Here is a 26725-nt window from a genome sequence, read left to right as displayed (position 1 = left end):
GCATTACGAAAAACCTTTGACAATTATACAATCAAAAGTGGAAATCTTCAAAGATATACCAAAACATCTTCTTGATTTAAGAAAGGACTTTGGAGATTTGGTGGACTTGTTGAGAAAAAATAAAATCCTTTTTAGGTGGGAATTTCCCCAAGGTCTATCCTTTAGCTTCAAAGGAAGAAAGACCAAGATTAGATCAGTGGAGGAAAAGAACAAGTTTCTGAGTGCATACGAAGAAGATCTACAGAAAGGATTGGGAAAAGACATTGCGATACTGGATAAGGGTCTGCAAAAAAAAGTGAAACCAACGCCACCGACAGATATAGACAATCTTCTTGGGGCTGTTGGAGGAGAAGGAGGGTAACTACAAAATGACACTACAAATTTTAAGTTGGAATATTAACGGTCTAAATTCGTCGGCAAAAAGGGGGAGAGTATTTCATACATTGAAAAAAGAACATTTGGACTTTATTTGCCTACAAGAGACTCATGTGACAAGGCTACATCGGAAAATTTTGATAAATAAAAGATTGGGAGAGGAATTTATCTCATCAGATAATGTAAAAAAAAGAGGGGTAGTACTTTATGCGAAGGAAAGCCTGTCACCAAAATTCATATTTAAAGATGATCAAGGAAGATATATAGCAATTGAAATTCAATTCCAAGGACAGAAATTTTTGATAATAGGCGTATATGCACCAAATGAGGGAAAATCAGAATTCTTTAAGAAACTGCATGAAACTCTCCTGGATTATCTGGATTACAACATTATTTTGATGGGAGATATGAATGGAGTAGTGTCTACAAATATGGATAAAGCCCAAAGACAAACAGTGACAAAAGATGGAAGACTGCCAAGGACATTTTTTGAAATGACTGACAATATGGATCTTGTGGATATTTGGCGAATAAAGAACCCCCTGGAAAGAGAAGGAACCTTCTTCTCTGAAGCAAATATGACATGGACAAGAATAGACCAAATCTGGATAACTAGAGGACTGGCTCCTAAAATTAAAAAAGCGGTGATTTGCCCGAAAATTTGCTCCGATCACAATCCAGTAAAGATTGAAATGATATCAACGCCAATTGGGGCCTTTAGATGGAGGATGAATGACTCCTTATTTAGGAATGAGGAAATTATTAAAAAGGCTCAGAAGAATTTGAGAGACTACTTTGAAATAAATTTGAATACTACGACAGAAAAAAGAGTGATTTGGGATGCCAGTAAAGCGGTGATGAGAGGATTTTTGATACAACAAAATGCAATTAGGAAAACATATCAAAATGAGAAGAGAGAAAAAATTTTGGAGAAAATTAAGGATGGAGAAAAAAGACTGAGAGCGAAACCGAACTCACAGGAGATTTTAAAAGAGATAAAGCTATACCAAGTACAATATATGAAATTGATGAACCAGGAGATAGAATGGAAGATCAAACAGATGAAACAAAAGACTTTCGAATCGGCAAATAAATGTGGGAAATTATTGGCCTGGCAAATGAAAAAAAGACAAAAGCTGAACACGATTACGAACTTGGTTGTAGAAGGGAAGAATATACAGAATCCTGGAGAGATTCGGAAGTGCTTTCAGAATTATTTTAAACAGTTATATACGCAGGAGACTCAGAAAGAATTAGACATTGACCGATTTTTGGAAAATAATGGATTACAAAAAGTATCTCAAGAGAGTAAATCAATATTAAACTCTACAATATCTGATCAAGAGGTGGAAGGAGCCATTCAGAATATGAAATTGGGCAAATCTCCAGGGCCGGATGGACTAACTGCAAAGTACTACAAAACTTTGAAAGAATGGTTATTGCAACCGTTGAAAGAACTTTGTAATGAAATACTACGGGGAGGAAAAGCACCCGAGTCGTGGAAAGAAGCATACATTACACTTATACCAAAAACCGAAGTGGAGAAGACACAGTTGAAGAACTACCGTCCCATATCCCTACTAAATGTGGATTACAAAATTTTTGCCGAAATTATGGCTAAAAGATTAAAAAATGTATTAGTAAAAGAGATTCATAAAGACCAGGCGGGCTTTCTCCCTGGGAGACATTTGTCAGACAATACTAGGAATATTATTAATATTTTGGAAAAATTGCAAGTTAATATCAATACTAAAGCTGTTTTAATATTTGTAGATGCAGAGAAAGCGTTTGATAATATTTCTTGGAGTTTTATGAAGAAAAATTTGCAGGGGATGGGGGTAGGCCAAAGTTTCGAAAATGGTATAAGTGCAATTTATTCGGAACAAAAAGCCAAGCTTATTGTGAACAATGTAGTTACAGAAGAATTTAAGATAGAGAAAGGAACAAGACAGGGTTGCCCAATCTCCCCGTTGCTTTTTATATCGGTCCTGGAGGTTTTGCTCAATATGATTAGAAAAGACCAATTGGTTAAAGGTATACAACTCAGAGCTAAACAGTACAAACTGAAAGCTTTTGCCGATGACTTAGTTTTGACATTACAGGAGCCAGAAGCTAGCACAAAAAGAGTGTTACAATTAATCCAAGAATTTGGTCAAGTAGCAGGTTTTAAATTAAACAAGATGAAAACTAAGGTATTAGAGAAAAATCTTACAGAGATAGAGAAGGAGAGGTTTCAGAAAGAGACAGGATTAACAATTGTTAATAAAGTGAAATATCTAGGGGTGAATATGACTGCCAAAAATGTGAATCTGTTTAAAGATAATTACGAAAAATGTTGGTCAGAGGTGAAGAAGGATTTAGAAATTTGGTCAAAATTGAAGTTATCATTGTTGGGCCGAATTGCAGCGATAAAGATGAATGTATTGCCTAGAATGTTGTTTTTGTTCCAAACATTACAAATTGTGGATAAAATGGACTGTTTCAAGAGGTGGCAAAGAGATATTTCCAAATTTATCTGGCAGGGCAAAAAGCCCAGAATAAAATTTAAGATACTAACAGATGCGAAGGAAAGAGGGGGATTTGCCCTGCCAGATCTTAAACTTTACTATGAATCAGCCGCTTTTTGTTGGCTGAAAGATTGGCTACTTCTTGAAAATGTGGACATTTTAGATCTAGAAGGTTTTGATAATGTGTTTGGGTGGCATGCATATTTATGGTATGACAAAGTCAAAGCGCATAAGGCCTTCAAGAATCATATTGTCAGGAAAGCATTATTCAATGTTTGGGTGAGATATAAGGATTTGTTGGAAAGTAAAACACCAAGGTGGCTGTCACCAATGGAGGCTAAGGCTCTGAAAAAAACAAACATGGAGACAAACTGGCCAAAATATTGCGAAATTTTAGAACAAGTTGGAGATAAATTAAAATTGCAGAGCTTTGACAAATTAAAAACTAAAGTCCGAGATTGGCTGCATTATTATCAAATAAGGGAGGTGTCAGGGAACTGCCATCGGAAGGAAGGGAGGTGAAAGGGCTCACACAGGTTGGGAGAGACTCAGCAGCTGAAGAGGGAACCAGTAGGGGGAGAGGAGGTGAGCTGAGGGAAAGTGAGCTGGAGGGATGGCTCAGAGACACTTCCAGCGAAAACAGTGGGGAGGTTTCAGGACCTCCTGTAGGGACACCCACTCCTCGCCGGAAACTGTCACGCAGAGAGTCCAGAAGACGTGTTTCCGTTAAGGAGCTTTTATGTTGGAAGCGATTCCGAAAGCAACCACTGTCGGAATCTGCCAGCGACTGACGGAGCCATGTTTAAGGGGCTCCGTTACAGACAGAGGTTTGCAAACTTGACCAAACTCTGAGGGACTTGGATTTTACACACAAGCAGCTCATCGTCCCATCGCAGCATTCCGACAGTCTCCGTGAGCAGCTTGTGCAGGAGAAGGCATCATGAGCAACCCAGCCGGAACCGGAGAAGCAGGAGCTGGAGCGGGTCCAAGCCTGGAAGAAAGGTACCGGGCGTTGGAGGTCCAGCTAGCGCTGCAGACGGCGAGGCTCGAGGAGAGGAGGGCTCAAGATGCAGAGAAGGGGAAAACCACCCCGCTCGCCAGAAAGTTGCCAGGATTGGTACAGAAGTTTGGGGGGGAGCCCAAGGACTATCATGCCTTTAGGACAGAGATGCAATATGCCCTTAATCTGCAGTTTGATGACTTTCCCGACGAGGAATCGCGGGTGGCTTTTGTGATTGGGCATCTCGAAAAGGGGGCGAAAGACTGGGTGAGGCCCCTGATGGCAACGAATAATGACATCCTGAAGGACACGAGGAAGTTTTTTCGTGCCATGGATCTGATGTTTTCCAGCGATATTGAGCAGGGAGTGGTACGCAGACAGTTAATGGCGTGCAAACAGGGGAGCCGATCTGTTCGTGAGTACTGGACTGAGTTTACCATGTTGATCCATAAATTGGGGTGGGATCTATCGGCGGAACCCATTCAAATGCTCTTTGAAGAAGGGCTTTCTTCGGCTGTGAAAGACGAACTTTCCCGGGCGCCCAGGGCGGAGTCTATGGACCAGCTGACCAAATCAGCGCTGACCATAGGAGCGCGCCAAGAGGCGAGAGCCTTGGAGAGGCGGGAAGGGAAGGGGGAACGTTGGAGGGAGCTTCGCATTCCAGAGATTCCAGAGCCACCGTTCCCGCCGGGAGAGCCGATGGAAATTGGAACAGCGCGCGCGCGCGCAGTTTCAAAGCCCAGTGAAGAGCGGAAGAAGGAGGGGAAGGGCGCCAAGAAATGTTATCTCTGCCAACAGCCAGGTCATTTTGCCAGAGTCTGCCCCCAAAGAAAGGAATGGCAAGGAATGGCGGGAGCTGTTGGGGAGAGGGAGGAAAAGGTACCGGAGCAAGTAAAAGCCAACGCCTGGCTGCCACCGTCAGGGCACAGCAGCCAGGCCAAAGAGCAGTGAAAGTGCCCACGCCGGAACCTCCTAAACCCGCCCTAGTGATAGAGGTGTTACTAGAGCTGCCTAACGGACACCCACTAAAGATAAAGGCGCTATTGGACTCAGGCAGCTCCTGCAATTTCATGAGTAAGGAGTTTGCTGCTGAGCACCAGATACAGACTATCCCTTTAAGTAACCCTTTGCAGGTGACCACGATCGATGGAAGGGAGCTGCTGGGAGGAGAAGTCAGCCAGCAGACCGTCCCAATGATAATGAGGGTAGCAAGACACACTGAGCTAATAGCGTTTAATGTGGCTACCTTGGGAGGAGCTCCCATTATTTTGGGGATGAGCTGGCTAGCGTTACATGATCCGCTAGTGGGCTGGCATCAGAGAGTGGTCTCCTTTGGGTCAGCACATTGTCTAGAACACTGCAAAGAGCGGGAGGCTCAAGGAGGGGCCAGAGCCACTCTAGCAGGGACGGAAGTAACGGAGAAGGGGAAGGTTCCCCAACAATACGCCGACCTGAGCAACGTCTTCAGCGAGAGGGAGGCAAACAAACTACCCCCACATAGACCCTTTGACTGTCAAATCAATTTACTCCCTGGGGCACAGCTCCCTGTAGGCAAGCTGTACGCCATGTCAGACAGAGAGATGCAGGAGCTAAGGGAGTTCATTGACAAGAACCTGAAGAGAGGGTTCATCAGAGAGTCCAGGGCGGTGGGGGGCAGCCCAGTGTTTTTTGTGGATAAAAAAAACACGGACAAACCTAGACTTGTAGTGGACTTCAGGGCCTTAAATGCAGTGTCAGAACCAGTGACTTTCCCAATGCCCAGAATTGATGACATTTTGACAAGGGTCAGGAAGGGAAAGATTTTTACTAAACTGGACCTGAGGGGGGCGTACAACCTGATACGAATAAGGAAGGGGGATGAATGGAAAACCACCATGTTCACCCCTTTGGGGGCATTTGAATATTTAGTTATGCCCTTCGGCTTACAGGCAGGCTCCGCGTGCTTTCAATCGTTTATGAACCACGTCCTGGGGCCTTTGCTTTACAAGAATTGTGTGGCCTTCTTAGATGACGTGTTAGTATATTCAGAGAATGAGGAGCAGCATGTAAAAGACGTCAGGGAAGTGTTGGGCAGACTGCAAGCCAATCAGCTGTGGGTGAAGCTAGAGAAGTGTCAGTTTCATGCCAAGGAGGTGGAATTCCTGGGGTACCGCTTGTCGGACAAGGGATTGGCCATGGATCCTGGCAAGGTCCAAGCGGTACTGGAATGGAAAACACCGAAAACAAGGAAGGATGTGCAAAGATTCCTTGGATTTGGAAACTTCTATTGGAAGTTCATCAGAAATTTTGCCCACTTGACGGCGCCCATTACGGACTGTCTCAGCAGTAAGAGGAAATTCGTTTGGACGGCGGAGGCGGAGCGAGCTTTTGAGGAGATGAAAAGGGCGTTCGCTTCGGAAGAACGGCTCCTGCATGTGGATTTACAAAAACCGATGCGAGTGGAAATGGACGCATCAGACCGGGCTGTGGGGGCGGTGCTTCTGCAGCCTGGCAAGGAGGAGTCGGAGTGGAGACCGTGTGCCTTTTTTTCGCGAAAGCTGAACAAATCTGAGAGGAACTACACGGTGTATGACCGAGAACTACTAGCCATTCATGAAGCGTTCAGGAGATGGAGGCATTTATTAATTGGGGCACAACATAAGGTGCAAGTGTGCACGGACCACAAGAACTTAGAGTATTGGAGAACGGCACGAGTGCTCAACCAACGGCAAGTGAGATGGGCCCAGGAGTTCTCCAAATTCCACTTTGAAATTTGTTATGTGCCAGGTCCACAAAATGTTAGGGCGGACGCTCTCTCACGCAAACCTGAATATTTGGAAGGGGAGGGGGCACCCGAAGAGAGACATGTCATCCCAGAGGACCGCTGGGTGTGTGGGGCGGCATTGGTGGGGCAAAGAGAACTGGTAGAGGAAACAGAGAATGATGAATACGCCCAGAATAAGCTCAGAGGTCTTAGGGGTGAGGGAGAGGAACCAGGGGGTTTCGAGGAAAGAAATGGAGCTTTGTATTACAAAGGGGCACTGTATATCCCTGAAGGAGACTTAAGGGGGAGGGTACTCAAGCAGTTGCACGACAGCCCCACGGCGGGGCATTTTGGACAACACAAAACCATGTGGTTGGTCACCAGGGAATTTTGGTGGCCTAAGGTGAGGGAAGATGTACGGGAGTATGTAAGAGGGTGCGAGCAATGCCAGCGAGCCAAAGGGGAGAGGCGGGCGCCGGCGGGGCTATTAGAACCCTTACCAACCCCAGAACGACCTTGGGAGGCAGTGTCGATAGATTTTATGACTGATCTGCCGAAGTCCAAGGGGAAAACAGCCATCATGGTGGTGGTAGACCTGCTAACAAAGATGTGCCACTTTGTAGCCTGCTCGCATGCAGTCACGGCGGAAGAGACAGCGAAGTTATTTGTAGAACACATTTTTAGGTTGCACGGGGTGCCATTGAGGGTGGTCTCAGACCGAGGAAAACAATTTACTTCCAGGTTCTGGAGGAAGCTCATGAGCTTACTGCAGGTGGAGGTCAACTTTTCGACTGCCCGGCACCCTGAAACCAACGGGCAGGCGGAAAGAGCAAACGGTGTCCTCCAGCAATACCTGAGGTGTTATGTCAATGACAGAGAGAATGACTGGGTAGAAAAGTTGGCGCTGGCGGAATTTGCCTACAACAATGCCGAGAATGTGTCCACAGGGATGAGCCCCTTCTTGGCTAGTTATGGGTGTCATCCCAGGGCTTTCCCAGGGGGAGAAGGGGAGAGATGGAGCGTCCCGGCAGCCGAGCATTTTGTAGAAGAAATGGAAGCAATCCATCGTCAGCTCCAACTCAACTTAGAAAGGGCGAAGGAAGAATACAAGAGGCAGGCAGACAAGAACCGAAGGGAAGGTGAAACCATAAGGGTGGGAGATAGGGTGTGGCTGTCAACCCAAGGGTTGCCGTTCAAAGGAGGTTGTAAGAAATTAAGACCCAGGAGATTGGGTCCCTTTGAGGTCATTCAACAGGTCAACCCAGTGGCTTTCAGGCTCCGGTTACCCAACCACATGAAACTGCACCCAGTATTTCACAGGTCGTTACTGTCACCGTATGAGGGGGGACGAGAAGGGATGGCCACTCGGGGACCGGTCATAGAAGAAAGGGAATGCAGCAGCCATGTGGCAGAAATCCTCGACGCCAGGTGGAAGGGGGATCAGGTGGAGTATTTGGTAGCGTGGGAAGGAGAACCGGAGTCAGAAAACACTTGGGTAATGGCAGAAGATATCAATGACGAGGTATTGATAGAAACGTTCCATCAAAGGTTCCCAAGGAAACCTCAGCCTGTGGAGAGGTTCCGGAGGGAATACTTTGGGACCACCGATGAGGAGGAGGAGTTGGAAGGATTCCCGGACTCGGAAGGGGAAGGGGAGATGGACTCTGAGGAGGAGGAGTACTTCGAGACCAGGAACCGCAACAGGTGGAGAGAAGTGTTCGAGACATTGGAAGATGAAGGAAGTTCATTCCGGGGTTTTGCCTCCTCACCGCCCGTAGAGGAGGGGGCGGGAGGGGGTGAAGGGGGCCCTGGAGGGGAGGTGGATGTCAGGGAACTGCCATCGGAAGGAAGGGAGGTGAAAGGGCTCACACAGGTTGGGAGAGACTCAGCAGCTGAAGAGGGAACCAGTAGGGGGAGAGGAGCTGAGCTGAGGGAAAGTGAGCTGGAGGGATGGCTCAGAGACACTTCCAGCGAAAACAGTGGGGAGGTTTCAGGACCTCCTGTAGGGACACCCACTCCTCGCCGGAAACTGTCACGCAGAGAGTCCAGAAGACGTGTTTCCGTTAAGGAGCTTTTATGTTGGAAGCGATTCCGAAAGCAACCACTGTCGGAATCTGCCAGCGACTGACGGAGCCATGTTTAAGGGGCTCCGTTACAGACAGAGGTTTGCAAACTTGACCAAACTCTGAGGGACTTGGATTTTACACACAAGCAGCTCATCTTCCCATCACAGGAGGTTTTTAACTTAGATAAAAAGATTGGTTTCCAGGAGGAAAAATCTAAACTGGAAACGGAATTGTTAGAACCTAAAACTAAAAATCTGTCAAGAATGTATAATCTGCTGTTGAAATGGAATACACAGGATGAAATGGTTAAATCTGCTATGATTAACTGGGCGCAAGATGTTGGGCATAATATCATGTTTGCTGACTGGGAACGGTTATGGACCACAGGTATGAAATTTACGGCTTGTAATGCCTTAAGAGAAAACATAATGAAAATGATTTACAGGTGGTACTTAACCCCAGTCAAGCTAGCAAAAATTTATCATCTGCCTGATAATAAATGTTGGAAATGTAAAGAAAATGAAGGTACTTTTTTTCACCTTTGGTGGACGTGCCCAAAGATCAAGGCCTTCTGGGAAATGATATATAATGAACTAAAAAAGGTATTGAAATATACTTTCTTGAAGAAACCAGAGGCCTTCCTCTTGGGCATGGTCGGCCAATTGGTGCGAAGGGAAGACAGGAATTTTTTTATGTATGCGACAGCAGCGGCAAGAATACTTATTGGGAAATACTGGAAGACACAAGAATTGCCTACCCGAGAAGAATGGCAGAGGAAAGTGATAGACTATATGGAACTGGCTGAGATGACCGGCAGAATTCGAGATCAGGAAGAAGGGTCGATGGAAGAAGACTGGAAAAAATTTAAAATATATCTTCAGAAACACTGTAATATAAAAGAATGTTAGAAAAGGTTAGAGAAGAATATTAGACCGTATTGGCAGACAGAGTATAATGGAATAAGTAAATATGAAGTGTAAAACAAAGATAGAGGAGAATTAAATACTTTCGAATGTTAAAATAAGTAAATGAAAAGAAGGTTAGAAGGATTTGCTGGAGATAAGATTTAAATTAGAATACAAAGCAGAGAGGTGAGAGGAAGTCACGGAAATAAGTAAATGGGAAGATGGTTCTAATGGTTTAATTTGATTTTTTGTTACTTTTTTATTGTGATTTTTTGTCTTTTGTATTTTTCTTTGTATTGTTTGTTTATTTTTGTAAGATGTACGTGATTTGTTTTTCTTTTTCTACTTTTTTCTTTCTCTGTAATTTTAAAATTGGAATAAATATTCTTAAAAAAAAGAAAAAAGAAAACAAGTAAATTTAAAGATGGAAACGAAAAGGTGATATTGTTTTTAATTGTTCTTTTTTTTCTTGTATTTTGTTTTTTCTTTGTTCTTTTTTTTTGGACTATGTATTGTGCTTCTTTGAATTGTGTATTTTTCGTGTATGTTTTTCTGTTTAATCTTTTATTGAAACCTTAATAAATATCATTTTAAAAAAAATAAACTTGGAATAAATATCATTTAAAAAAAAAAATAGAATAGAAGACTCTGTCTCTGGACTTTATCACTCCCTCTTCACCCACACGACAGCAACGCTGTTGCATTTCTGCTATTTCTGCCTCAGGTGAAGTTTTTCCCCAGAAGATTGCACTGAGAGAAAGCAGTGTTTTTTGGCACAGGGAAGCGCACTGGACAGGCAGAAGTCCAAATAAAAATGTGACGCCTTCGGAAAGAAGAGAATCCAAACAAGAAACTGAATTTAAAGGAGACATTTTAAAAATGTTTACAGACATTAAAAAAGTCATTAAACAAAGTGAAAAAAATTTAGAGACGAGATTAGATCAGATGGATAAAAAATCCGATATGAGAGTCAATGAGTTGAAGGGACAAATGAAGGAAATAACAGAAAGAACGCAAAGCCTGGAAGAAGGAATGAAACGAACAAAATTAGAAGTAAGGGAGGTGAGGAAGCAGGAAGAAAGGGTTAAGGGAGACGTTTTAGAAATTAATAAAACGCAAGAAGAACTATGGGACGCGATTGCTATGAATGGTTAAGGGAGACGTTTTAGAAATTAATAAAACGCAAGAAGAACTATGGGACGCGATTGCTATGAATGAATTGAGGCAAAGAGAATTAAATTTGAGATTGAGATCTGTGCCTGAAGTACAAGGAGAGAATATAATGGAAAAATTAACATTAGAGATTGCACAATGGTTAAGTATGGAAGTGGAAAACATCAGAAAAACGATTCAGAATGCCTTTAGAATTAAAACAAGATCTGTTCAAGCAAAGAAATTTCCAGGTGATTGTTTGATTATATTTAAAGATAGAGAAATGAAGAATTTGATATTACAGAAAAATAGAGAAAAAAGGTTGTGTATTGATGGAGCCTTCATAATTATTTTCAAGAACGTCCCACTTCATTTGCTGAAAAAGCGTGATCTTTATAAACCACTGACACAGACATTAAGGAAGAACGAAATTGAATTTAAATGGGAGTTTCCGGAAGGGATCTCCTTTTATTACAAAGGGAAGTAATTCAAATTTACAAACTTTGACGAAACACACAAATTCCTGAGAAGATATAAAGAGTTGGGAAAGGGAGAGGAAACAGCAGGAGCAGGAGCAGCAGGCCTGGCAGGATTGGAAGAAGAAGAAGAAAAGGATGGTAAAGAGGAGGAAGAAGAGGAAGAGGAAGAGGAAGAGGAAGAGGAAGAAGAAGAAGAAGAAGAAGAAGAAGAAGAAGAAGAATTACAAGTTTAAGACTTTTATACTTTTATTGGTAAAAGAAACACAAAATGGCACTGAAATTATGGGCATGGAATGTGAATGGAATTAATGATAAAAAGAAATGGAATAAAATTGAACATTTCTTGAAAAAAAAGAATTTGGATATTATCTGTTTACAAGAAACTCATGTGGTGAGAAAACATAGAAAGGTATTGATCAATAAAAAATTGGGAAATGAATTTATTTCATCTGATAGAAGCAGGAAGAGAGGAGTGGTTTTGTACATAAAGAATAAATTTGAAGCTCAGCAGATTTTTAAAGATGAAGAAGGCAGGATAATTGCAGTACAAGTCACATGGCAAGGCGAAAAATTGATAATAGTCGGAGTGTATGCACCGAACGGAAGTAAATCTGAATTTTATAAAGACTTAGAGGAAAAACTATTTGAATTTGTGGATCAGAAAATCATAATAATGGGTGATATGAACGGAGTAGTTTCAATGGAAATGGACAGGTTGAGATTAAGTGAAAAATCAAAGGAAGGAAAATTACCTAAGACTTTTTTCTCTATGGTTGAGAACTGCAATTTGATAGATGTTTGGAGATTAAGGCACCCATTAGAAAAACAATTTACTGATTTTTCAGAGCCAAATCAATCAATCAATCAATCAATGTCAAGAATAGACTATGTTTGGTTATCCAGCGAGTTAACACCAAGAGTGACAAAAATAGAAATACAACCAAAGATACTTTCAGATCATAATGCAATAAAGTGTGAAATAAAAGGAATAGAGGAAAAATCCTTTCGATGGAAGCTAAATGAGAGCTTATTAGATGATCAAAAAATAATTGAGAAAGGGTGGAAAAATTTAACAGATTACTTCGTGAATAACTAAGGGTGCTAAATGCTTATCATGCCCTGCCTGAGCTAGCAAATATAACAAATTATTCCTATGCTTTTCCTGCACTTGTGAAAGCGTGCTTCCCATGATCTCACCTGAAGGGTAATAGACGCGTGTCTTTGGGGCTCGTTCCGAGCGAATGAGATCCTAAGTCCGGGAATCGTTTTGCAGGAGATGATCCACCGCGACCGAGGGACAGCAGGTTGCTAGCTCCGAGGGGAGTCCAATCATGGAGGTTTCCTTTTGCTGAGGTTTCCATTTGCTGTGCCTCAACTGCTGAGGTTTTTTACAAGCCTCAAACAGTTTTCCTTTTTAAGTTTGCCTCACACGGTTCCTTTAGGTAGCCTCACACGGTTCCTTTAGGTGGCCTCACACGGGGCACCACTATGTTGCGTTCGCAAAGTAAAGGAAGGATTGAACTCTGATTAATAAGAATACACACAGAGGCTTGAACCAGCAAGACTCTGGGAAGGGTGTGTATAATCGTGTCTCTCGGTGCTTGTCTGTGTCTCCGCAGCCCCCTGACCCAGGTAGTTTTTATTCACAAAAGAGCTTTTTACAGAGTGTTCATAAGAACCAATCAGATTTCTTCTGAGCATTTCCACAAACCCACGTGGGGAGAAAGTTAAACTACTAAAACTAATTAAGCACAAATATTTCTGGGGTAAACAAACAACAGAACTACAAAGAAGAGCATCTGGCAACCCCGGAGGTCATAAACAAGCAATACACATGATAAGGAGCATGGCCAGGAGGACAGTGACCATTATCCCCTTAATGTGAGATCTGTTTCCTGGCCCTAAGATTAACATCCTAAGATTAATATACATCAAAGAAACTTGCCCACTATCTTTATGGCCCAGGATGCCTGCCTGGCTGTCGAAGTGTGTACGTGACTCGTGAAGAAGAGAGGAATGGGCAGTAGAGGCAAAAGGGCATGAAAAGGGCATGAATGTAGAACCTTATGGGATTTAATCAGAAATTATCGTCAATATATCAAACCCAGTCAACACAATGTCTTCATCGTGGACACGGTGGCTTGATGTATATTTTATAATTCCTCATGGTAATCCCATCTGACCCCTACAGGAGGGGTGAGCCAGTTCCGGGTATCAGCCACTCACGGAGCAGAGGAAAGAGGAGGGCTGATCTGTGGAAATGGGTCTGCTGGGCGCGGCGAAAGAAAACGTCAGACGATCCATCTGACTCATCGTGATGGAGTGTGCGTTTTGAACTCTTGTAAGGACTTTGAAGCTAACCAATAAATCTTTGTACAGATATGGCTGGCTGCCCAGAGTTTTATCTCAGCTAGCTTGTCAGCAATTCCCTAACACTGAACGACCTAATTGAAACAGAAGAAATTAAAGTTGCTATAAAAGAATTGAAAAGTGGAAAGACACCGGGACCGGATGGATTTACAGGAAGATATTATAAAGAAATGAAACACACCCTACTTGTGCCAATGAAAGAAGTGATGAATAATATATTTAAAAAGGGAGAATTGCCAGAAACGTGGAAAGAAGCATATATCACACTTATTCCAAAACAAGACTCGGATTTAACACAAGTAAAGAATTATATACCGATTTCCCTGTTAAACACTGACTATAAATTATTTGCAAGCATATTGGCAAATAGATTGAAAAAAATATTGAATGAAATTATCCATAATGATCAAGCAGGTTTTCTACCTGGTAGACAGATGAAAGATAACATAAGGAATATAATTAATATAATTGAATATCTAACTGCCAGGAAAGAAAAACAAGCAATGTTAATTTTTGTGGATGCGGAAAAGGCTTTTGATAATATATCCTGGGAATTTATGTTAAAAAATTTGAATTAATGGATATTGGTCAATTCTTTCTAAATGGAATAAAAGCGATATATTCGGAACAGAGAGCAAAATTGACTGTAAATAATATAGTAACAGAAAATATAGAAATTACTAAAGGCACAAGACAAGGGTGTCCTCTATCACCACTATTATTCATATCGGTACTGGAAGTCTTCTTAAGGTCAATAAGGAAGAATGAACTAATGAATGATTAGAGTGTGTCCAGACGAGGTGTGGGTCCCCCTAGGGGATATCATCAATTTGTCCCTTGGCACCGGGACATTCCCAGGGGAACTGAAGGAGGCAGTGGTGCGCCCGCTCTTAAAGAAAACATCATTAGATCCTTTAGATCTATCCAATTACCGCCCGGTTTCAAATCTTCCATTCCTGGGTAAGATGATTGAGAGAGCAGTTGCTGAACCACTTGGTGGGTTTCTGGATGAAACATCGGCTCTGGATCCATTCCAATCCGGCTTCCGCGCTGGTCATGGGACCGAGATGGCTCTGGTCGCCCTAACAGATGATCTCCGCAGGCAGCTGGATCGAGGCGGGTCGGGGCTGCTGATTCTTCTAGATCTGTCAGCAGCCTTTGACATGGTTGATCACGAACTCCTGGACCACTGCCTTGCCGACGTGGGGATCGAGGGCACAGTCTTTCAATAGCTGCGCTCATTTCTCTCTGGTCAGGGACAGAGGGTGGCGCTTGGGAGGGAATGGTCATCGCACCACTCCTTGGTGTGTGGAGTGCCTCAGGGTGCAATACTCTCCCCGATGCTTTTCAACATCTTTATGCGCCCCCTCGCTCAGCTTGTCCGGAGTTTGCTGATGACACCCAACTCTATCTGTTGATGGATGGCCATCCTGACTCGGCCCCAGACAAACTGATCAGATGTTTGGAAGCTGTGGCTGGATGGTTACGTGGGAGCCGGTTGAAGTTAAATCCTTCGAAGACAGAGGTCCTTTGGCTGGGAAGGGACGATATGGGATTGGGGGGGCAACTCCCATCTCTTGCAGGGGTGCAATTAGTGCCAGCACTGTCCGTTAAGAGTTTGAGTGTAATCTTCGACACCTCCCTTTCCATGGAGTCGCAGATTGCAGCTACAACAAAGGCAGCATTTTTTCATCTCCGCCAAGCTAAGCAGTTGGCTCCTTACCTCTCTTGCCCTGACCTAGCCACTGTGATCCACGCGACGGTCACCCCCAGACTGGATTATTGTAACTCGCTCTACGTGGGGCTGCCCTTGAGACTGACCCAGAAACTCCAGCGGGTGCAGAACGCCACGGCGAGACTCCTTACGGGGTCCTCGCTGCAAGATCACATTCACCCGGTGCTATACCAGCTGCACTGGCTCCCGGTGGAGTACAGGATCAGGTTTAAGGTGCTAGTTTTAACCTTTAAAGCCCTATACGGCCTAGGACCCTCGTACCTATGGGACCGCCTCTCCTGGTATGTCCCACAGAGGAACTTACGGTCTTCAAACAAAAACATCTTTGAGGTCCCAGGCCACAGAGAGGTTAGGCTGGCCTCAACCAGAACCAGGGCTTTTTCGGCTGTGGCTCCAATCTGGTGGAACGCTCTGTCACAAGAGACTAGGGCCCTGCGGGACTTGACATCTTTCCGCAGAGCCTGCAAGACGGAGCTGTTCTGCCAGGCCTTTGGTCGGGGTTCAGTCTGACTCCCTCTCCCCTTCATAAGAACTTGCATGAAAGTGGCCTCCCAATTTTTCTCACAGGCCCATATAAGTTCAGCACAAACAGTTGGGCCTGATGAACATTTAAGTTCCCCAACCCTAATCTGCGGGTTGCCATCTGATTGGATTTTATTCTGATCCTGATCTGATTTGAGGATGTCAATCAAAACCTTTATTGCATTAGCATACAGCCATAGCAAAATAAGACAAAAATACTAGAGACAAGCAACCAAACAAAATTCAAAGCGATATTACTGGCGTAATGACATTTAAATTACCCTAAGACAATAATGTAAAGATTTAGTTGCCAGCGCCAAGAATCCAAAATGCGGATGTATATAAAACATAAAATGGCCCCAAAATAGGCTCGGCACATTGGGTTGAAAAAGTAATAAAAAGAATTAAAACAGGTCCAGGTCTAGGACACACTACCCAGTCAGAGTAGCCCTGAGTTTCAGAGCCTGCACTATAAAGATTGCCACCCCACGTGAAATTTGGGGATTTGCGTCCACAAGAAGTGATTTCAAACAGTCTTCCTTAGATGTAATGGTGGACGGGATCAAGAGGAGGAGCTTAGGTCTTATTGGCTCATAAATAGGGCAGTAGGAAAAGAAATGTATGAAGTCCGATTTGAGGATGTATTTTAATTGATTGTCTAATTTTATGTTAATGTGTTATACATTTGATGTTAGCTGCTCTGAGCCCGGCTTCGGCTGGGGAGGGCGGGATATAAATAAAATTTATTATTATTTATTATTATTATTATTAAAGGGAATTTCAGTCGGTCGAAATGAGTACAAAGTGAAAGCATTTGCCGATGACTTGGTATTAACAATTGAAGAGCCAATTACAAGTGTCAAAGAAGTATTAGAGGAAATAGAACAGTTTGGGCAGGTGGCAGGTTTCAAACTGAACAAAAAGAATACTAAGATAATAGTTAAAAATATGAAACAGGACCTGGTGGAAGTATTGCAGCAACAAATAGGTATAGAAGTTGTTAAAAGAGTATTTGGGAATTTGGTTAACTCCTAAAAATATTGATCTATTTCAAAACAACTACACGCCGATGTGGAATGGTATTAAAAGAGATCTAGAAATATGGGGAAGGATGAAGTTATCATTTTGGGGGAGGATTTCAGCTATTAACATGAATGTGCTACCAAAGATGTTATTTTTGTTTCAGACAATTCCAATAATCAACGGGGCAGCAATATTTAAAGACTGGCAAAAAACAATTTCAAGGTATATCTGGCAGGGAAAGAAGCCGAGAATACAGTTTAAGCTGTTAACAGATGCAAAAGAAAGAGGCGGCTTCGCCCTGCCAGATTTGAAAATGTATTATGAAGCATCCTGCCTCTGTTGGTTAAAGGAATGGATGTTATTAGAAAATACAGAATTGTTGGATTTGGAAGGTTATGATAATAGATTTGGGTGGCACGCATATTTATGGTATAATAAGACAAAAGTCCATAAAGGATTTGGAAGCCATATATTTCGAAGATCTTTAATAGAAATTTGGGATAGGTATAAAAACCTATCGGAATGTAAAATACCACATTGGTTATCTCCACTAGAAGCAATGAGCATGAAAAAGGTCAATATGAGTGGGAAATGGATAACTTATGGGAAGTTAATACAAAAGGAAGGAAGTAAATGGAAAATGAAACCATATGAAGAAATTAAAGAATATGTGAATGATTGGCTGCACTACCGCCAGGTGAATGAAATGTTTAAACAGGATTTTAAAGAAAAAGGATTTGACGAAAGTAGATCAAAGTTTGAATCAGAGATATTAAGCAATGATTTTAAAATTTTGTCCAAAATGTATAAATTGCTGCTTGAATGGCATTTGAAGGATGAGGAGGTAAAGTCGGTTATGATTCATTGGGCTAAAGATTTTGGGTATAATATACAGCCGAGTGATTGGGTAAAATTATGGAAAGAAGGCTTAAAATTTACTGCATGCAATGCCCTAAAAGAAAATGTGATGAAAATGATGTATAGATAGTATATTACACCCGTTAAGTTAGCTAAAATGTATAAAGTTAGTAATAAATGTTGGAAATGTAAAGAAAAACATTTTATCACATGTGGTGGGAATGTAAAAAGGTGAAAAGCTTCTGGGAGATGATATATAATGAGATGAAAAAAATGTTGAAATATACATTTATAAAGAAACCAGAAGCATTTTTACTGGGAACTGTAGGGAGTGATATAAATAGAAAGGAATGTAAACTCTTTTTATATGCAGTAACAGCAGCAATAATATTATTGGCCCAAAAATGGAAGCAAGAATAATTACCAACGAAAGAAGAATGGATGAAATTAATGGAATATGCAGAACTGGATAAACTAACAGGGAGGATTCGAAATCGGTGGGACTAGAAATTCACAGAAGACTGGAGTAAATTTATGGATTATTTGAAAAGTATTTGTGAAGATCAGACGACGTTTGTAGGTTTGCAAGAAGTTTTGTGAGGAATATTATTGGAATTATTGCAAAAATGGATAAGGGGGAGGATGATTAGTTTGGATATTTAAAGGTAATATAAATTTTAGAAATGCATAAGAAGTGGTTAAAACTGTGGATTATCAGAGGTGCTGATGGAAGTCCAAAAAGATTGTATAAGTCATAAAGTTTTGTGGTACGTATTATAATTTATATGTTAACTGCAGATATAATGGCGACTCGACTTAAAAAATGCCTAGTTAATCTTATCCATACTGACCAGGCTGGTTTTTTACCCAATAGGCAAATAAAAGACAACATAAGACATACAATAAATATCATTGAGTACTTAGAATGTAAAAACGAAATCCCGGCAGCTTTACTGTTTATTGATGCCGAAAAGGCATTCGATAACGTATCCTGGCGTTTTCTTATAAAATGTTTGGAAATGACAGGGATAGAGGGCACATTCCTGGAAGGAATAAAAGCAATTTACTCACAACAAAGTGCTAAATTAATTATTAATAATAACTTAACAGAACCCTTTGAAATCTCGAAGGGTACTAGGCAGGGGTGCCCTCTGTCACCTCTTCTGTTTATTATGATGTTAGAGATAATTACAAATAAGATAAGAAAAACTTCAGAGATACGCGGAATAAAAATAGGAGTGAAAGAATACAAATTGAAAGCTTATGCTGACGACCTTATGTTGTCTTTGGAGGATCCAGAAGAGAGTGTCAGTAAGGTGTTAGATCTGTTAGAAGAATTCGGAAAACTATCCGGTTTTAAATTAAACAGAACAAAAACTAAAATGTTGATTAAAAATGTAGAAGAGAAGGTAAAAAACCACCTTGAATCTCAGACTGGAATTAAAGTAACCAAAAAAGTAAAATACCTTGGAATCTGGATAACGACAAAGAACATTAATTTGATGGAAGATAATTATACAACTGCATGGAAAGAAATAAGGAAGGACTTAGATACCTGGAATAGAATAAAGCTATCCTGGTCGGGGAGAATGGCGGCAATAAAAATGAGTCTATTACCGAAACTGCTATTCTTATTTCAGAATATACCAATAATCAGGGGAACATCAATATTCAAGGACTGGCAGAAAATACTTTCTAAATTCATCTGGCAAGGAAAAAGGCCGAGAATTAGATTCAAATTACTCACAGACCAAAGAGATAGAGGAGGATTCGCAGTCCCAAATTTAAAGTTATATTATGAAGCCTCATGCCTCTGTTGGGTCAAGGATTGGATTATTATAAAAAATAAAGATCTGCTAGATTTAGAAGGATTTGATTTAAGATTCGGTTGGCACGCTTACCTATGGCGTAATAAGGGAAAGATCCATAAAGGATTTTCTAACCATATATTCAGAGGGCCATTACTGGAGGTGTGGGAAAGAAATAAAAAATTATTGGAACAGAATACCCCTTGGTGGCTTTCGCCAATCGATATCCTGACAATAAAAAAAACAAATATCGAAGGAGAAAGATGGACCTACGAAGATTTATTAGTAAAAGCAGAGACCGGTTAGGCCATATGAAGAAATAAAGAACAAATTGACAGGTTGGATCCAATTTCATCAAATCAACTCTATCTGGACCGAGGATAAAAAAAATGGGATAAGTGAGAAAAAATCTAGATTCCAGATTGCAATATTAGAAAGTAAAACAAAACTCCTATCGAAAATGTATAGCCTGTTGCTCGAATGGGACACCAAAGATGAAGAAGTAAAGGAGGTAATGGTGAGATGGGCAATGGACTTTGGGTATAACATAGAGTTTGATAAATGGCAGGCACTATGGAATAAAGGTATGAGATTCTCGGCATGCACAACACTCAGGGAAAATATGTACAAAATGATGTACAGGTGGTACGTAACGCCCGTAAAACTGGAAAAAATATATAAAACTGGTGATAAATTATGCTGGAAGTGCAAGATTAAGGAGGGCGATTTTTATCATATGTGGTGGTTGTGCGAGCCTATTAGAAAATTTTGGGAATCCATTTACAATGAACTAAAAAAAATCTTTAAATATACCTTTATAAAAAGACCTGAAGCCATTTTGCTGGGGATAATTGGAGAGGAAATCAAAAATGAAGATCAAACACTCTTTCAGTACGCGACAGTGGCCGCCAGAACTCTAATAGCACAGAATTGGAAGACACCAAGAATCCCAACCATAAATGAATGGCAATCGAAACTACTTGACTATCTAGAATTGGCAAAAATGACACAGAAAATAAGAAATCAAAAAGACACAAAGTTTAATAAAGATTGGAATAAATTCATGGCATACATGGAAACAGAGGTAAAAAAAACTAAAAAACACAGTAGGTATGATATAACACTTGTGATGTAAAGAATTTTTTTTTTTGAGGAAAAGAAACTGCAGATAGAAAAATTTTATAACACATTCCGAAACCGAGATGAAGGGAAGTCAGTCAGTGTTGTGTGTTATGTAGTTAATGTAGTTAATTTGTTGTTGTCTTATGTCAGGAGTATATATATATATTTTTATATATATATATATTTCTTTATTTAGTTTTTTTGGTGTGAATGTGTTGTGTTTGTCTTCTTTGTTTGTATGGTGTTATAAAATAAAATTTATTAATAAAAAAAATATATAATAATTTATATGTTAAAATTAATAAAAATTATTATAAAAAAAACCAAAGTGTCGGTGCTGACCTTGAAAGACCTCAACGGCCCAGTAGACCTGAAGGAGCGTCTCCACCCTGGATGCTGGGATCCCTCTCCTGAGGGTCTTCTGGTGGTTCCCTCCCTGCAAGAAGCAAGGTTACAGAGAACCAGGCAGGGGGCCTTATTTGTGGTGGCGCTCGCCCTGTGGAACACCCTCTCATCAGATGTCAAGGAAATAAGCAACTATCCTACTTATAAAAGACACCTGAAAGCCGCCCTGTTTAGGGAAGTTTTGAATGTTTCATGCTGTCTTGTGTTTTTAATATTCGATTGGGAGCCGCCCAAAGTGGCTGGGGAAACCCAGCCAGAAAGGCAGGGTATAAATAATAAATTATGATGATGATGATGGTGATGTTTGGGATGAAGCATTTTTGTTTACAGGTGGAGGTTAACGTGACCATATGTGGATCTAGTGTTCGTTCATGGAAGCCCCCACCTGAAGTATGAAATTGTGCAGCCCAGACACAACCTTGTCTGCTGTTTGTGAGATCTAGAACATCTCAGGACAGGAGATGTACACAAATCACTTTTAACAGTAAACAGTCGAGGGAACCCGACTCTCTACGAGAAAAGCCTCACACAACACAGCAGAGAAAAATTGGGCATACAGAGAGAAATATGTTGCAAACCATATGCATGGTAAGACTGCTCTCATGGTAAGACTGCTCTCTAGCTGGGGATGCTAGCGGCGGAATCGGAGAATGCAAGGATAAATGTGGAGATAGTGATTTAAAGAAGTCGAATTATAGCAGAGGGAAGCTGTGGGTGGGTGGGCGGAGTACTATACAACAAGTATATTTGTTTTCAATGGTTTTGAACTGTGTTTTTTTCCTCTCTCTCAATTTCATTTCATTTTTTTTCCTGTTGATGTTCTATTTTTGCTGTATTATTTAAATAAATAAATTTTGAAAAAAAGGAAAGAAAAGAAAAAGAAAAAAGGGGGGGACCACCACCAATTTTCAGACACCTGACTACCGTGTAGAAGACACCCCCATGTATAAGACACCCCCATGTATAAGACGACCCCTCTTTTTTGAGCCCAAAATTAAGAAATAATTAATTGCAACATTCCATGCATAAGACGACCCCCAATTTTAAACTTAAAAAATTGGGGGGGGGGGAATATAGTCTTATACACAGAAAAACACAGTACTTAAGTCTTGGATCAAACTGAAGTGCTTGTGATTGACAGCATGCAAATCCTGATGGGTTAGTATGGAAGAGTAGGCGTGAAATTAGGGGTCATAATTTGGCTTTCTGAATTCCAGAACGGAGTGGTCTGCGAAGTGTTTACCATGACTCTTCTGTTCTAACAGACCTCGTCACATCCAGCAACCAATGGGTGGAGATATGCACAGTGAGCTAGGTTAACAAAATGAGTAAAAAAAAAAGGGGCATTTAAGGCAAAAATATCACGAAGAGGTTGTAAAGGTGGGAAAGCATACTGTGTTTTGCAAACATACACTCACCCTTGCTGGGAGAATTCAGACGTGCTGCGGAGGATGAAAGGCGCTTATTGATGACAGTTTCCCCTTGCTTGAGGTTTGCTGAGGAGGTAGAGCGCTTGCTGCCTGAAAAAAGGAATTATTACTTTAGCACAGGGTGGATTTGATTCAAGTTCTCAAACTTAATCCGTTCCGGAAATCCGTTCCAAAACCAAAGCGTGCTTTCCCATAGAAAGGAATGCAAAACGGATTAATCCATTCCAGACTTTGAAAAACAACCCCTAAAACAGCCATTTGACATGAATTTTGCTATCTGGCCTGCACTCTTTCTAAAGACTTGAGAAATGAGATTATCACCCCTCTTTTATTGTCCATTCCGGGTCGCCCAACCATTGCCACAGTCTCCTTCCTTTTGGCAAATCAAGAGGAGCAGATGACAGTAAAGGCTGCCAGGTTTCAAGCTGGGGCCATCAGAATACTGTAAGGTCCACTATTTGACTGCTGACTGAGGACCCTAGAGTGTGTTTTATACCATCGACTTTTGATTTCTGTTCTTTGTCTGTTGCATTGCTGTTTTGTTGCTACGGCCGATGGCTGACGCAAATAAAGATTCATTCATTCATTCATTCATTCATTCATTCAAACTCTTAAGACACAGGGACAACTCCTAAAAGGATGTCTGCCTGGGACATGCAACTCTGGGGGTCTGTGATTCAGTTCATAGAAATAGCAGGGTAGCAGACTGGGTGGGTGAACAGTTAGGCAGGTAATGAGTTCCTATGGTGGAGGCAGCATCTAGCCTATATTACACCAGACACCAGAGAATATTCCAAGGGGCCATCCCTAAGGTTTCCATGCAGTGTATACAATAATCTTATAAGCAAGCAGGTCATATGAATTCTTTAGATCACAAAAAGGAAGTAGCTGTTGGGATTTTTATTTCTCACCAGCTGCAAGGAGCAGCACAATGGGTTGTTTTTTTTTTTAAAAAAAAAAGATATTTATTAAAGTTTCAGCATATTACAAAAATAAGAGAAAAAAGTAAGAAAAAAGAAAAAAATGAAAATGAAAATACAAGGTAAAAACAGTTAAAAACAAATCAGTCTTTCCATATCTTATCTTTCATTTGCTTGTTTCCCTGACCTCCTCACACCTCCTTTTTTTGTATTCCAGTTCAATTAGTTAATTCAGCAATTCCTTTCCCTCTTTGATTTTATCTTAATCTTTTATCTTAATATATTATAACTTTAGATTATTACCTGTTAACAATCCATTTTTACATATTCCTTTATAACATTGCTGCTAAAAACCACTTAACTTCAATCCAACATCATTCTAACATTCATTAATTTTGCAGTATTTCTGTAGATAGTTTTTAAATTTCTTCCAATCTTCTTCCACCGACTCTTCTCCCTGGTCTCGGATTCTGCCAGTCATTTCCGCCAGTTCCATATAGTCCATCACCTTCATCTGCCATTCTTCCAGAGTGGGTAAATGTCAGGGAACTGACATCGGAGCGAGAGGCGAAGGGGAGGCTCCTAGATGATGCTGGCGAAGGACCCAGCAGCAGGGGGAGAAACAGCTCAGTAGAGGGGGAAGCAAATCAGCGCAACACCAGGGATAAAGGGGGGCAGATGGGGGAATCGGAGAGAGGGCTCCAGGACTCTTCACTGGACCTCAGTGAGGAGGGCACAGGTCCTCCGCTACCCATGCCCTCCCTGCGCAGAAGACTCCCGCGCAGTGAGAGGAGGAGGAGACTGGGTGTCAAACAACTTTTATGTTGGAAGAGGTTCAAGAAACGCCCACTGACGGATTCTGCCAGAGACTGAGGCAGCCACGATGAGAAAGGGCTGTGCAGTCAGAAAGGTTTAACAAGGCAAATTAGCCTAGAGAGGCACCAGTTTACGCACGAGTAACTCATACCTATTACAGCAATCCGTCAGTCCCTGAAAGTTGCTCGTGCGCAGCAGCAGGCAGGCAGCATCATGAGCAAAACCGGAGAAGCGAGCGCCCAGGAGGGAGCAGCTGGAGGGCAAAATCTGGTGGAGAGGAACCGAGAGTTGGAGCAGCATGTGGCCATTCTGACGGCGCGGCTGGATGAAAGGCGGTCTCAAGATGCACAGGTCAGGCCCACCCCCATAGCAAGGAAGGTACCGGGACTGGTGCACAAATTTGGGGGGAAGCCGCAGGACTATAGTGCGTTCCGAACGGAAATAGAGTACGCATTGGAACTGCAGCATGATGATTTTGGAGACGATGCGGCGAGGGTGGCATATATTGTGGGTCACCTGCAAGATGGGGCCAGGGAATGGATCAGGCCCCTTATGGCGACGCAGAATGCCGCCATGCAGGACCTGAGGAAATTCTTCCAGGCAATGGACGCAATGTTTTCCAGTGATGTACAACAAAGTGTGACTAAGCGGGAACTGATGAGCTGTAAACAGGGGAGCCAGTCAGTTAGAGACTACTGGTCGCGCTTTGCCATGATAGTTCACCGCCTCGGGTGGCAACTGGACTCTGAACCCATACAAATGTTATTCGAGGAGGGGTTGTCCCCAACGGTTAAGGATGAGCTTTCCCGCGCACCCCGCCCACAGGGGATGGATCAGCTGACCAAGGCTGTGCTTGCGATTGGCGTGCGGCAGGAAGCGCGGGCCCAGGAGAGGCGGGAAGGGAGAGAGCAACGTTGCCATGACTACCGCATTCCTGAAATACCAAGGCAGCCTTCCCCGCCAGCAGAGCCAATGGAAATAGATGGGGCACGCTCGCGGGAAGTTTCAAGCGCCAGCGAAGGGCGCAAAAAGGAGGGAAAGGATTGGAAAACCACCAAGAAGTGTTTCTTTTGCCAGCGGCCAGGACATTTTGCCAGAGCCTGCCCTCAAAGAAAGGCCTGGCAAGGAATGGTGGGAGCCGCAGGGGGTGAGGAGGAACGCTTGGCTGCCAAACAAGGGGCACAGCAGCCAGGCCAGCAACCAGTAAAAGTGCCCCAACCAGACCCCCCCCAAGGCGGCAATAGCCATCGAAGTGGTGCTAGAACTCCCGAACGGGCACCCAGTCAAGGTGAAAGGGATGCTGGATTCAGGCAGCTCATGTGATTTCTTCAGCAAAGACTTTGCATTAGAGCACCAGCTCCACTTACTGCCTTTGGATTTTCCCTTGCAAGTGACCACCATTGATGGCAGGGAGCTTCTAGGAGGGGAAGTGACACACCAGACCCCACCAATGAGAATGAGGCTGTCCAGGCACTCGGAGACCATCGCCTTTCACGTCGCCTCACTAGCAGGGCCCCCAATAATATTAGGGATGAGCTGGCTAGCACAACATGATCCAGTGGTGGCGTGGCATCAGAGGACAGTCACCTTTGGGTCAGCTTACTGCCTGGAACACTGTCTAGGAGGAGGAACCCCAAGGATGAGCGTGGCCAGGGTGGCTGGGATGGCTGTGGAGCAGAAGGGAGAGGTGCCGCCGCAATATGCAGTAAATCTTGTGTCTTCCAATACTTTGCAATAAGTATTCTTGCTGCTGTTGTAGCATACATAAAGAAAGTTCTATCCTTCTTTAACACCAATTGGCCAACCATGCCCAGGAGAAAGGCCTCTGGTTTCTTCAGAAAGGTATATTTAAATACCTTTTTCATTTCATTATAAATCATCTCCCAGAAAGCCTTAATCCTTGGGCACGTCCACCAAAGGTGAAAGAATGTACCTTCAGTTTCTTTACATTTCCAACATTTATTATCGGGCAAATGATAGATTTTTGCAAGCTTGACTGGTGTCATGTACCACCTGTAAATCATTTTCATAATATTCTCTCTTAAGGCATTACATGCCGTAAACTTCATACCTGTGGTCCATAGCTGTTCCCAGTCAGCCATCATTATGTTATGTCCAGCATCTTGTGCCCATTTAATCATAGCAGATTTCACCGTTTCATCCTGAGTATTCCATTTCAACAGCAAGTTATACATCTTTGACAAAATCTTGGTTTTGGGGTCTAACAGTTCTGTTTCCAATTTTGATTTTTCCACCTGGAAGCCAATTTTCTTATCCAATTTATATGCCTCCCTTATCTGATAATAATGAAGCCAATCTCGCACTTTATTTTTTAGTTTTTCAAAATGGTTGTTGACACCATGTGATGTCTGTGAGCGTGAGACAGGAAGTCTCTGCTTGTTCTCAAGTAACTGGAGAGTTACTTTCGCTTCTCAGTGAAGTGGGTGTCGAGTTGTACTTCTGTGCTTGCTGCTCAGGAGAGCAGACAT

At 42.2% G+C, this 26725-nt stretch overlaps 1 protein-coding gene across 1 annotated transcript in view; it reads right to left on the bottom strand.

Moving 5' to 3' along the window:
- The window catches only part of LOC308467631 (uncharacterized protein), a gene marked incomplete at both ends in the record, with an annotated part of 178229 nt that extends 151504 nt beyond the window's left edge, over window positions 1-26725 (bottom strand). Inside the window, 2 exons of the mRNA XM_080989367.1 lie at window positions 22489-22590; window positions 26695-26725. Of these exons, the coding sequence (XP_080845493.1) occupies window positions 22489-22590; window positions 26695-26725 (133 nt within the window). The remainder of the gene's footprint in view (window positions 1-22488; window positions 22591-26694) is intronic.

This window comes from Podarcis pityusensis, assembly GCF_964106645.2.
Source record: "Podarcis pityusensis genome assembly, chromosome: W".
Taxonomy (NCBI): domain Eukaryota; kingdom Metazoa; phylum Chordata; class Lepidosauria; order Squamata; family Lacertidae; genus Podarcis; species Podarcis pityusensis.
This window is presented reverse-complemented; position numbering and strand designations above follow the sequence as displayed.